Source organism: Schistocerca americana, chromosome 4 (assembly GCF_021461395.2).
Source record: "Schistocerca americana isolate TAMUIC-IGC-003095 chromosome 4, iqSchAmer2.1, whole genome shotgun sequence".
NCBI classification, from domain to species: Eukaryota; Metazoa; Arthropoda; class Insecta; order Orthoptera; family Acrididae; genus Schistocerca; species Schistocerca americana.
In genome coordinates this window covers 253,520,345-253,533,315 of record NC_060122.1, presented here as the reverse complement: position 1 = coordinate 253,533,315, position 12,971 = coordinate 253,520,345, and the positions used below count along the sequence as shown (strand labels likewise).

The 12,971-nt window shown below is 46.3% G+C and overlaps 1 protein-coding gene across 1 annotated transcript in view; it reads left to right on the top strand.

Annotated features, from left to right (window-relative positions):
• Positions 1 to 12,971, top strand: part of LOC124613388 (follicle-stimulating hormone receptor-like) — a 233,223-nt gene that overhangs the window by 153,793 nt on the left and 66,459 nt on the right. The window contains exon 8 of the mRNA XM_047142091.1: positions 9,535 to 9,673. Coding sequence (XP_046998047.1) covers positions 9,535 to 9,673 — 139 coding nt within the window. The remainder of the gene's footprint in view (positions 1 to 9,534; positions 9,674 to 12,971) is intronic.

The window sequence follows — 12,971 nt, the reverse complement described above, 5'->3', positions numbered from 1 at the left end:
ACAAGTATCGACACATTAAAAGAATACGGACAGACCCTCTTTCCATACGATGGTAGGAGAACATGATTCGCAAGCTTGCATTAACTGGCGATTTGCGGAATTGCTCCTGGGACAGGCCGACGGCCAATTGCGCCACAAATTACTGAAGAAATTACTGTTGTCATCGCTGGGAATGTTGGACGCAATGTGCGATCTTCAAACAGTGCGCGAGTTGTGTCACAACTTCTGAACAATCAATGGTCCAACGCTCGAAAAGCTCTGCGAACAATTGTGGAATGGTATCTGCACAAACTGGACATTACTCATCAACTTTTGCCACGTGACGCAGACATTCGAAACGATTTTGCCCTTACGTTTCTTTCAAGGTTTTAAGTCGACTACATGTGGCCTTGGAACATTTTTTGGAGTGATGAAGCTCACTTTACGCTCGCTGGAACGTCAACACCTACGAAGATCGTGAAGTTCCCCTGCACAATAGCCGCGTCGCTGTTGTGGTGTAGTTTCACGGCAAAGTTCACGAACGGCCCATTTTGCTTCGAGGAACCCCGAACCCAACGAACAGAGACATGCAGAGTGAACAGTAGACGTTACTGTCATTTACTTCGCCAGCAAGTGATCCCTGCTCTACGGGAGAGAGATGCTTTGAACGTAATTGTTATGACGCATGATGGAGCTACACCTCACATGTCCCGTGAGATCACTGGGTTACTATGTAATACATTTGGAAAAAACGGAATCATTGGCCAATAGTTCCAAACTGTGTGGCCATCTAGATGATCAGTTTGGAACCCATGTGGAGTTACCTGGAAGATAGTATTTATCAACAGGACACTAACATACGGTGCAGATTGGAGATGAGCATAGTCAGGGAGGTAGCCAACATCCCACCTGACATGTTTCAGGCAGAAAATAGAGCAATCTCTTGGGCGGTTCCAGGCTATATGGATGCGGAAAGAAGGTAAACCTGGTACGCTATTAACAACTGTTTCTCTCTCACGTGGAAATTAAATTGTATGTCTTTCATGGTTTATTCATTATTTCTCTTTCGCATGTCATTACAAATCTTGTCACATTGTTTCATTGTCATATGATCAGTCGTTTTTCGTGTGAGTCCTCTCTAGTAACGAAAGTTTAATTACGATCACTCTGTACGACAAGCGACAGGCAATTTGGGACAAAACATTTCGTCGGCTTGTTGGATTGCCACCTCTAGGTACGATATGTAACGGCAGCAGCAGTAATTTTCAGTAGCACATTTTAAAACATCCTGTATGAGTCGTCGCATTTGGCTGATTACCGTATCGGCATCTCACCTGGAGAAATACCTAGGTACTACAATTACGAACAACTTAAATTGGAAGGAAAACATAGAAAATGTTGTGGAGAAGGCTAACCAAAGACTGCGTTTTATTGGCAGGACACTTAGAAAATGTAACAGACCTACTAAGGAGACTGCCTACACTACGCTTGTCCGTCCTCTTTTAGAATACTGCGACGCGGTGTGGGATCCTTACCAGATAGGACTTACGGTGTACATCGAAAAAATTCAAAGAAAAGCAGCACGTTTTGTATTATCGCGAAATATGTGAGAGAGTGTCACAGAAATTATACAGGATTTGGGTTGGACATCATTAAAATATAGGCGTTTTATGTTGCGACGGAATCTTCTAACGAAATTCCAATCACCAATTTTCTCCTCCGAATGCGACAATGTTTTGTTGACACCGACCTACATAGGGAAGAACGATCACTACGATAAAATAAGGGAAATCAGAGCTCGTACGGAAAGATATAGGTGTTCATTCTTCCCGCGCGCTGAGGTGAAATCATTTTAAAGAAAATATTACACTGCCGACGTAAAAAGTGAGTCACCCAGAAGAGGAGAAGGACACGATGAAATATTGGTTGAGAAGGTATGTGACTTTATCAAGTGATTACAAAATCGCGTCAAGTTTACCAAGAACTTGGCAGCATGAGCCTACTTATCATTGAGATGTCGCACATCCTCTGGTCTGAATGCATGCACTGATCCTACTCGGAAAGGGTCATAATGGAATAATAGAGAATTGTGAAGGTGGTTCGATGAACTCTCTGCCAGGCACTTAAATAAGATTTGCAGAGTATCCACGTAGATGTAGATGTTTGGCGACTGGGGCATGATTAGCAGCCATGTCACTGGGCCATACTGTTCGCGAGTGGTTTGAAGAACATTGACAGTTCGAGCGAAAGACTTGACCACCCACATTGCGCGTCATGTAACCCATCAAAAATATATGGGACGTAACAGAGAAATCGGTTCTTGCAAAATGTCGTGCAGCGGTGCAGCGGCAAACTTTCGCTGTTATGGACGGCTGTAGAGGCAGCATGCACTCCGTCTTCAGGCCCCAAGTGGCCCATCGGGACCATCCGACCGCCGTGTCATCCTCAGCTGAGGATGCGGATAGCAGGGGCGCGTGGTCAGCGCACCGCTCTCCCGGTCGTTATGATGGTTTTCTTTGACCGGACCCGCTACTATTCGGTCGAGTAGCTCCTCAATTGGCATCACGGGGCTGAGTGCACCCCGAAAAATGGCAACAGCGCATTGCGGCTGGGTGGTCACCCATCCAAGTGCCGGCCACGCCCGACAGCGCTTAACTTCGGTCATCTCACGGGAACCGGTGTATCCACTGCGGCAAGGCCGTAGAGGCAGCATGGCTCAATAATTAAGCAGGGGACAACCAATGACTTGTTGAGCCCATGCCATGTCGAGCTGCTGCACTACACCTGGCAAAAGGAACTCCGACACCATATTAGGTGTCCAATGACTTTTGTCACCTCATTGTAGGGTTGATGCACAAGCATCAGTGCGCATTGCAGTTGCATATAGTCAACATGGATCTGGATAAGATGAACAGGGCTTCACGTGTAAAGCTACTTCATCAAAACGATAGCAATAGTGCTGCTGCTCTTCCCAGTGGTCGACACATTAAAGGAACACGTGGAGGACATCATTCCGCAGCGGGTTTGAGGACGTGATTCGGAAGCTTTGAGGACGTGATTCGGAAGCTCGAATTAATTGGCAATTTGGGAATTGCTCCTGGGAGAGATCGACGGCCAATTACGCCACAAATTATTGAAGAAATTACTGTTGTCCTGGCAGAGAATGCTCGACGTGCGATCTTCAAGCACTGTTCTAGCAGAGTCTCAACAGCTGAACATTCCGTATTCCGCCGTTCGAGAAGTGCTGCAAACAATTGTGAAATGGTATCCGTACAAACTTCTCGTTACTCACAAACTTTGCCAGGCGACGCAGACATTCGAAAAGATTTTGCTCCTACGTTTCTTGCAAGGCTTTAAGTTGACGACATGTGGTCCCGGTTGGAGTGATGAAGCTCGCTTTACGGTCACTGATGCAGTGAACACTCGCATCTGCCGCACTTGAGGATCGCCAGCGCCAACGAACTTTTTTGAAGTCCCTGTCACAGTGTGGTATGGGTACAGGGCACGGCTCATATACGGTCCATTTTACTTTGAGGAACTCGGACACTAAGGACCAAAGAGATGCAGCGTGAACGGCACACGTTACTGTGACCTATTTCGTCAATAAGTGATGCTTTGGACTTACCTGTTTTGATGCACAATGGAGCGCCATCTCACTTGTCTCGTGAACTTCCTTAGTTACTACGTAACACATCTGGAGGACACTGTGTCCACCAAGGTCATAAAATCTGAATCCGTGTGAGATTACTAAAAGGACAGAGTTCATCAACAGGTCACTAACACACGCTACAGACTGAAGATGAGATAGCAGCCAACATCCCACCTGAGACGTTTCAGGCAGCAGTAGATCAAACGCGCAGTTTCACTGTCATAATTTTACTCGTTTCTCATGGGGGCTCTCCCAGATAGCGAAAGTATCTTCACTGTCAGGCTCAGTATGACAAGCGACGACCAAACTGTGACGAGAAAATGTCCTCGTAATCGTTGGACCGCCAACTTTCGGTACAAAATGTCAATCTCGCAGCAGCTTTTTCCAGGACTGCGTTTAAGAAATTCTGTCTCAGAAATTGCATTTGGCACATTAGTATACCAACTTATCACACGGATTCATACTCTCATTGCTTGGTTGTTCAACTGTTGTAGGTAAGACATCAGTTACAATTTCTGTTTTCGTAACTGAATCAAAATAATTTCATACTACAGGCACCATAAGAAATCATTTTTAAAACTTATTTTATCAGTCCACCATATTTTAAAAATTCGTCTGTAGCACCACATGTCAAATGTTCCGGTTGCCTCACAGTACATGTTTCACAATCATACAATGCTGCACAAAAGACTTACATTCTCAGAAATTTCTTCCTCAAATTAAGGCCTATGTCTGATGCTAGCAGACTTCTCTTGGCCAGGAATGCCCTCATTGCCCTTGCTAGTTTGCTTCTGATGTCCTCCTTTGCACCTCCTTTATTGGTTATTTTACTGCCTAGGAAGCAGAATTCCTTAACATCTACTTTGTGACGATCAATCCTGATGTTAATCATTTCTCGCACTTCTCATTGCTTTAGTCTTTCTTTGAATTACTCTCAATCCATATTCTGTATTCATTAGATATTCATTCCATTCAGCATATCACGTAATTCTTCTTCACTTTCAGTCAGGATAGCAATGTCATAGTTCTGATTCCTCTCCTGAACCCTTCTCTTATTTCCACCATTACTTCTTCAATGAACACATTGAACAGGAGGGGCGAAAGACCACATCCTTCTCTTTAATTCTTTTTAATAGGAGCACTTCGTTCTTGGTCGTCCACTCTTATTATTCCCTCTTGGCTGTTGTACATATAGTATATGACCCGTCTCTTCCTATAGCTTACCCCTGTTTTTCTCAGAATTTCGAACATCTTGCACCATTTTACATTGTCGAACGCTATTTCCAGGTCGACAAATCCTATGAACGTGTCTTGATTTTTCTTTAGTCTTGCTTCCATTAACAACCACAATGTGAGACTTGCCTGTCTGGTACCTTTACCTTTCCTGAAGCCAAACCGATCGTCATCCGACACATCCTCAGTTTGCGTTTCCAATCTTCTGTACATTATTCTTGTCAGAACTTGGATGAATGAGCTGTTAAGCTGATTGTGCGATAATTCTCACTCTTGTCAGCTATTGCAGTTTTCGGAATTGTGTGGATGATATTTGTCAGAAAATCAAATGGTATGTCGCGACTCATTCATTCTACACACCAACGTGTACAACGTGCACAGTACTTTTGTTCCCTCTTCCCCTAACGATTTTAGAAATTCAGATTGAATGTGATCCATCCCTTCTGCCTTATTTGATCTTAAGTCCTACAAAGCTCTCTTAAATTCTGATTCTAATACTGGGTTCCCTATCTCTTCTAAATCGACTCCTGTTTCTTCTTCCGTCACTTCAGAGAAATCTCTCCCCTGATAGACGCCTTCAGTGTACCGTTTCCATCTATCCGCTCTCTCCTCTGCATTTGACCGTGGATTACCTGTTGCACTCATAATGTTACCACCCTGGCTTTTAATGTCACTGAAGGCTGTTTATACTTTCCTGTATGCTGAGTCGGTCCTTCCAACAATCATTTCCTTTTCGATTTCTTCACATTTTTCATGCAGCCATTTCGTCTTAGCTTCATCTGCACTTCCTATTTCATTCATCAGCAACTTGTATATCTGTATTCCTGAAATTCTCTGAACATTTTTGTATTTCCTTCGTTCATCGATCAGCTGCAGCATTTCTTCCGTTACCCGTGGTTTCTTCGCAGCTACCTTCTTTGTACCTATGTTTTCTTTCCATCTACTCTGATTGCCCTTTTAGAGAAGTTAATTCCTTCAGCTGCACTGCCTACTGAGCTATTCCTCACTGCTTTATCTGCAGCCTTAGAGAACTTCATGCGTGTCTCGTCATCCCTTAGTACTTCTGTATCCCACTTCTCTGCGCACTGATTCTTCCTGACTAATCTCTTGACCTTCATCCTACTCTTCATCACTAATACATTGTGATTCTGAATCTATATCTGCTCCCGGGTACGGCTTACAATCCAGTTTCTGATTTCTGAATCTCTGTCTGACTATGACGTAGTCTAACTGAAATCTTTGCGTATCTCCGGGTCTATTCCAGATATACCTCCTCGTCTTTTGATTCGTGGACAGAAATGGAAATGGAAATGAGCGTATGGCTTCAATGGCCGGGAGTACCCACTCGGGGAGTTCAGCCGCCAAGTGCAAGTCTAATAGAATGCGACGCCAGTGCGCACCGACAATGGGGAGGAAATGAGGACAGCACAACACCCAGTCCCTAAGGGGAGAAATTTCCCTCCCCAGCCGGGAATCGAACCCGGGCCCCCTTGCATGGCATTCCAACGCACTGACTATTCAGCTATTGGAGCGGACTCGTGAACAGAGTATTAGCTATTGCTAGCTGAAATTTAGTACGAGAACTCAATTAGTCTTTCTCCTCTCTGATTCCTTGTCCCAAGTCCATATTCTCCTATATCTTTTTCTTCTACTCCTTTCCCTAGGCTGCATTCCAGTTCCCCATGCCTTAGATTTTCGTCCCCCTTTATGTATTTTATTACCCTTTCAGTATCCTCATATACTTTCTGTATCTTCCGGCCGGAGTGGCCGTGCGGTTCTAGACGCTACAGTCTGGAGCCGAGCGACCGCTACGGTCGCAGGTTCGAATCCTGGCTCGGGCATGGATGTGTTTGATGTCCTTAGGTTAGTTAGGTTTAATTAGTTCTAAGATCTAGGCAACTGATGACCTCAGAAGTTAAGTCGCATAGTGCTCAGAGCCTTTGAACCATTTGAACTTTCTCTATCTCTTTATTTTTAGCTTGCTACGTCGGCATGTGTACCTGAACTATCGTTGTCGGTGTTGGTCTGCTGTCGATTCTGATTAGAACAACCCGGTCACTGAACTGTTCACTGTAACACCCGCTCTGCCCTACCTTTCTACTCATAATGAATCCTACTCCCATTATACTGTTTTCTGCTGCCATTGATATTACCCTGTAGTCATCTGACCAGAAATCCTTGTCTTCTTTCCATTTCACTTGACTGATCCATACTACACTCCTGGAAATGGAAAAAAGAACACATTGACACCGGTGTGTCAGACCCACCATACTTGCTCCGGACACTGCGAGAGGGCTGTACAAGCAATGATCACACGCACGGCACAGCGGACACACCAGGAACCGCGGTGTTGGCCGTCGAATGGCGCTAGCTGCGCAGCATTTGTGCACCGCCGCCGTCAGTGTCAGCCAGTTTGCCGTGGCATACGGAGCTCCATCGCAGTCTTTAACACTGGTAGCATGCCGCGACAGCGTGGACGTGAACCGTATGTGCAGTTGACGGACTTTGAGCGAGGGCGTATAGTGGGCATGCGGGAGGCCGGGTGGACGTACCGCCGAATTGCTCAACACGTGGGGCGTGAGGTCTCCACAGTACATCGATGTTGTCGCCAGTGGTCGGCGGAAGGTGCACGTGCCCGTCGACCTGGGACCGGACCGCAGCGACGCACGGATGCACGCCAAGACCGTAGGATCCTACGCAGTGCCGTAGGGGACCGCACCGCCACTTCCCAGCAAATTAGGGACACTGTTGCTCCTGGGGTATCGGCGAGGACCATTCGCAACCGTCTCCACGAAGCTGGGCTACGGTCCCGCACACCGTTAGGCCGTCTTCCGCTCACGCCCCAACATCGTGCAGCCCGCCTCCAGTGGTGTCGCGACAGGCGTGAATGGAGGGACGAATGGAGACGTGTCGTCTTCAGCGATGAGAGTCGCTTCTGCCTTGGTGCCAATGATGGTCGTATGCGTGTTTGGCGCCGTGCAGGTGAGCGCCACAATCAGGACTGCATACGACCGAGGCACACAGGGCCAACACCCGGCATCATGGTGTGGGGAGCGATCTCCTACACTGGCCGTACACCACTGGTGATCGTCGAGGGGACACTGAATAGTGCACGGTACATCCAAACCGTCATCGAACCCATCGTTCTACCATTCCTAGACCGGCAAGGGAACTTGCTGTTCCAACAGGACAATGCACGTCCGCATGTATCCCGTGCCACGCAACGTGCTCTAGAAGGTGTAAGTCAACTACCCTGGCCAGCAAGATCTCCGGATCGGTCCCGCATTGAGCATGTTTGGGACTGGATGAAGCGTCGTCTCACGCGGTCTGCACGTCCAGCACGAACGCTGGTCCAACTGAGGCGCCAGGTGGAAATGGCATGGCAAGCCGTTCCACAGGACTACATCCAGCAACTCTACGATCGTCTCCATGGGAGAATAGCAGCCTGCATTGCTGCGAAAGCTGGATATACACTGTACTAGTGCCGACATTGTGCATGCTCTGTTGCCTGTGTCTATGTGCCTGTGGTTCTGTCAGTGTGATCATGTGATGTATCTGACCCCAGGAATGTGTCAATAAAGTTTCCCCTTCCTGGGACAATGAATTCACGGTGTTCTTATTTCAATTTCCAGGAGTGTATATATAGGCTGAGTCTTTCCATTCCCGTTTTCAGTTTTCTTGGTTTCCTACCACATTCACCTTTTTGACATTCCACGCCCCGACTCACAGAACGTTATTCCTTCATTGATTATGCGGTTTTTTTATGGTTATCTCCCCCTCGGCAGTCCCCTCCCGGAGATTCCAATGGGGGTCTATCCCAGAATCTTTTGCCAATGAAGAGATCATCACGACCATTTTTCACTGGGGGACTGATGACCTTCGCTGTTTACTCCCCCTTAAACATCCCAACAACCACCACCACCATTTTTCAGTTACAGGCCACATGTACTGTGGACATACGTAATGTGTCCTTAAAGCAGTTTTTTCCATTGCCTTCTGCGTCGTCATGCCGTTGAGCATTGCAGATTCTTCCACCTTTAGGGGCAATTTCCCATTCCAAGGACAAGAGAGTGCCCTGAACCTCTGTCCGCTCCACCGTCCTCTTCAACAACACCATTGGCAGAATGAGGGAGTCTTCTTATGCCGGAAGTTTTCGTCCACCAATGCTTATTATTAATCAAATTTCAAGCGGTGGCGGATTTCGAACCTGAGGCTGAGGACGTTTTGATTATTAATCAAAGACACTACCACCACACCACGGGGTTAGAAACGACTTCGATACTTTACTTATTATGACACATTGCGAACTATAGCGAAGAACTATAGCGAAGTCACCTCGCCGGCCGGAGTGGCCGTGCGGTTCTAGGCGCTTCAGTCTGGAACCGCGTGACCGCTACGGTCGCAGGTTCGAATCCTGCCTCAGGCATGGATGTGTGTGATATCCTTAGGTTAGTTAGGTTTAATTAGTTCTAAGTTCTGGGGGACTGATGACCTCAGATGTTTAGTCCCATAGCGCTCAGAGCCATTTGAACCATTTTTTTAAAGTCACCTTCATAAGGAACATTGTGTTGCTTTCATTCCAGTCACAAAACTGTCAAAATGTGACAACGTCCCCTTTGGCAGAGCGGCTAGTGATGGCCTTAGATGGTGAACTAGCATTGTTGGGTGTGCAGATATTCATGCAAGAGATGAAGCAGAGGTGTTCGGACGAGGGACTGGAAGCGGTGTCTGTGCCGTCGACGCCGTCAGACAGGGAGCGGCGCTGGGCCGGCAACTGGTCCAGCAGCGCGGGGGCGGAGGACTCGCTGGGAGGCGGCGGCGGCGGCGGCGGCGGCAGCAGCAGAGGCGGAGGCGGAGTCGGTGGCGATGGCAGCGCTCACCACGGCTTCGACGGCACCTTCCACCAGGACAAGGTGCGTGCTCAAGCCAACGGCAGCGCTAGCGACAGCTTCTTCACGCCTCTCTTCATTTTTTGTTCTTAACACATTTCATTTGTTGTTGTCTTTGTCTTTAACCTAACGTTCGGTTGACGCGTCTCTCCAACATTTTCGCTTGGCGGTTATCCTCTCCACTCCAGCGGAATTGATGAATCACCTTTCTCGCTGGGAAAAAGTAGAATCGCCTCTCCCACTTGCTGTACAATGCTTCTGATTGTATCTCATGCCAGATAGTTAAATATTGTGTACTAGGAAGAAACTTTGTGTTCTGCCTTACGGCAGGTCTTGTCATGGGGGAAGTCTCATCAGATAGGTCCACCGCATGAGCGTCTAGGGAAGTGATTCCAATGGTGGTTTCGCCCGCATCTCGTGGTCGTGCGGTAGTGTTCTCGCTTCCCACGCCCGGGTTCCCGGGTTCGATTCCCGGCGGGGTCAGGGATTTTCTCTGCCTCGTGATGGCTGGGTGTTGTGTGATGTCCTTAGGTTAGTTAGGTGTAAGTAGTTCTAAGTTCTAGGGGACTGATGACCATAGATGTTAAGTCCCATAGTGCTCAGAGCCAGCCAATGGTGGTTTCCCGTTGCCTTCCACTGATAATGATGAAATGAGAATGTGGACAACACAACACCTAGTCCCTGCGTGGAGAAAAATCTCCAATGCAGCCGGGAATCGAACCCGCGCTCCTTGGCGTGACAAACCGCCGCGCTGACCACTCAGCTATCGGGGCGGAATTGTTTACTAGCACGTTATTAATATTATCTCTAAGTAACATGTATTAACAGTTAAGTAATTTGTTCAGATGTGTAGAAATTGTTAATTACACGTCGAGTCAAGCTAGTATAGTTAATTGCTCACTAGAAAATAGCTTTTTTGCATAATTTTTAGTTGCTCAAAGTTACAAAAACTTCTGGCCCGGAACTCCATGTCTGAATAAGGGATAATGCTCCAAGCCATTCCGTATAGCGTGTAGCTATGATCATATAGACAGTTTAAAAGTAAATTATGTACCATTTCGGTTCGAAGTAGATCCCAGAAATTTCAGCACGATATTTATTAAATAACAATCCCGCTCCAAATTTTATGTTTCTAATTGTAGTAGTTCAAGTGTGAAATTCTACAGCAGTACCAACCGCAAAAAGTTAACTTGTATATTTATAGACGTAGAGTATTCTCACTAACTTCATCGTAACAAAGAAACTACGCTCTATTATGGAAAAATTTGACATCAATTTGTACAAAGCACGGGACTTCCTTTGACCTCTTATGAAGTGCTCGCTGCGAGAAAACTCAGTGTTTCCTCAAGCGTCCGCGTCCGCGAATGATATTCAAATAGTTGTGAAGACTTTAGTACAGATTGGTCGTCCACAATCGTCCTTAAAGTGGACGTATCGTGTTAAATACTTCGGGATCACTCTAGACAACAAGCTACTCTTGACACCACACGTCAGGGAGAAGCGGGTGAAATTGCTACAACTCTTGCACCAACTCTATCCAATGCTCGCTAGTACGGAAGTACACATGAGAACCAAGTTATGACTGTTCATCCGAGTAAGTAGTCAGTCCTCTCATATTATGTGCACAACTGGTACCGCTCTTGTACTACCTTAGTGCTGGAATTCCTGACGATGGAGATAGTACCGAAAGGCGTCATTTGTGATCAGTAAAATAATCCTTCACCTGATTTTTCAGCGATCTACAGATATAAGCAAAATTTCATAAACGAACAGTTTTAAGCGCCCACCAGAAGACTTCTTGACAAGGACGAGAAACTTCGCCCCACTTCAAAGCAACTCGAATATGCTGGCTCCGTGGCACCAAAACGGTGTGACACGGTGAACGTACCTCCCCCTATAGAGGAGGAAACTGTATAACCGACAATAAAATATAGACTTAGTAACCACAATCATAACAGGGTCGAACGATCCCTGAGCCCAAGATCCTACTCAACAGCAAATAAAGTTTACCCTGAATCATTCACCATACACCCCAGATGTCCAGCCAAACAGATGGTGGAACTTCGGACACACCCACCCACCCATCCACCCACCCACCCACCCACACACACACACACACACACACACACACACACACACACACACACACACACACACAAACGCCGTTAGTAAGTCTACGTCGATCAGTCAGAGTGAACGGTGTATGTCTAGGAGTCTTCATAGTGCGTCTCTGCCAGACTATGCGAGTTTTTAAGAAAGTAACAGTCACATGCATCGGATGGCTGTTTTTGGTAAACATAATTTTGTGGAAAGAGTAATTTGAATGTCTTATAAATATTTAGGAAGTTGACTGTTTCAAGTGATATTTTTATAATTCGACTCAAAGTGACTTGACGACTGACGTATCACCGATTTGGTATAAATTTATGTGCGCCGCCTGCATCAAATAACGTGTGGCAGGTGGAGTACTAGAATTTTCCACTAATCGGTCAGTAATTATTTCAATTAACATAATGAAACACTAGAAGATTCTCAGGCTATTAAATCGGTAACTTGCCACTTGCAGCTTACGTCTGTAGTAGAAGGTCTAGAAGGGCTTGTTTTCGAAGCGAACTTTCAAGATTTAGTATCAGCAAATAATATTAGAGTCAGATTTACCTTATTTCTGGAATTACAAACTTACTATCCATTATCACAATGTAGGGAGTGTTTTTCAGCGAATAGTGCTGCGATGTCAACAAGTAGAATGACAATTACTGGTAATTCTCTCATACTATTTTGAAGTTACCTATCGTGTGGTCTGCAGCCCCTTGCTGCTTAAGTGTCACACAGAAAACTTTATGTAGTGGAGAGTGAATATTTAGTAGAAAAAAAAATGGTTCAAATGGCTCTGAGCACTATGGGACTTAACATCTATGGTCATCAGTCCCCTAGAACTTAGAACTACTTAAACCTAACTAACCTAAGGACATCACACAACACCCAGCCATCACGAGGCAGAGAAAATCCCTGACTCCGCCGGGAATCGAACCCGGGAACCCGGGCGTGGGAAGCGAGAACGCTACCGCACGACCACGAGCTGCGGACTATTTAGTAGGACTAAGTGCGCAGTGTGGTGAGATGGACAAACAAAGGTAGGAGAGGTGGACACAGAAATCGGAAGGATCAGGTGAGTTCAACATATGTGTGAAATGCATACGGAAGTGGAACTGTGGGGAAAA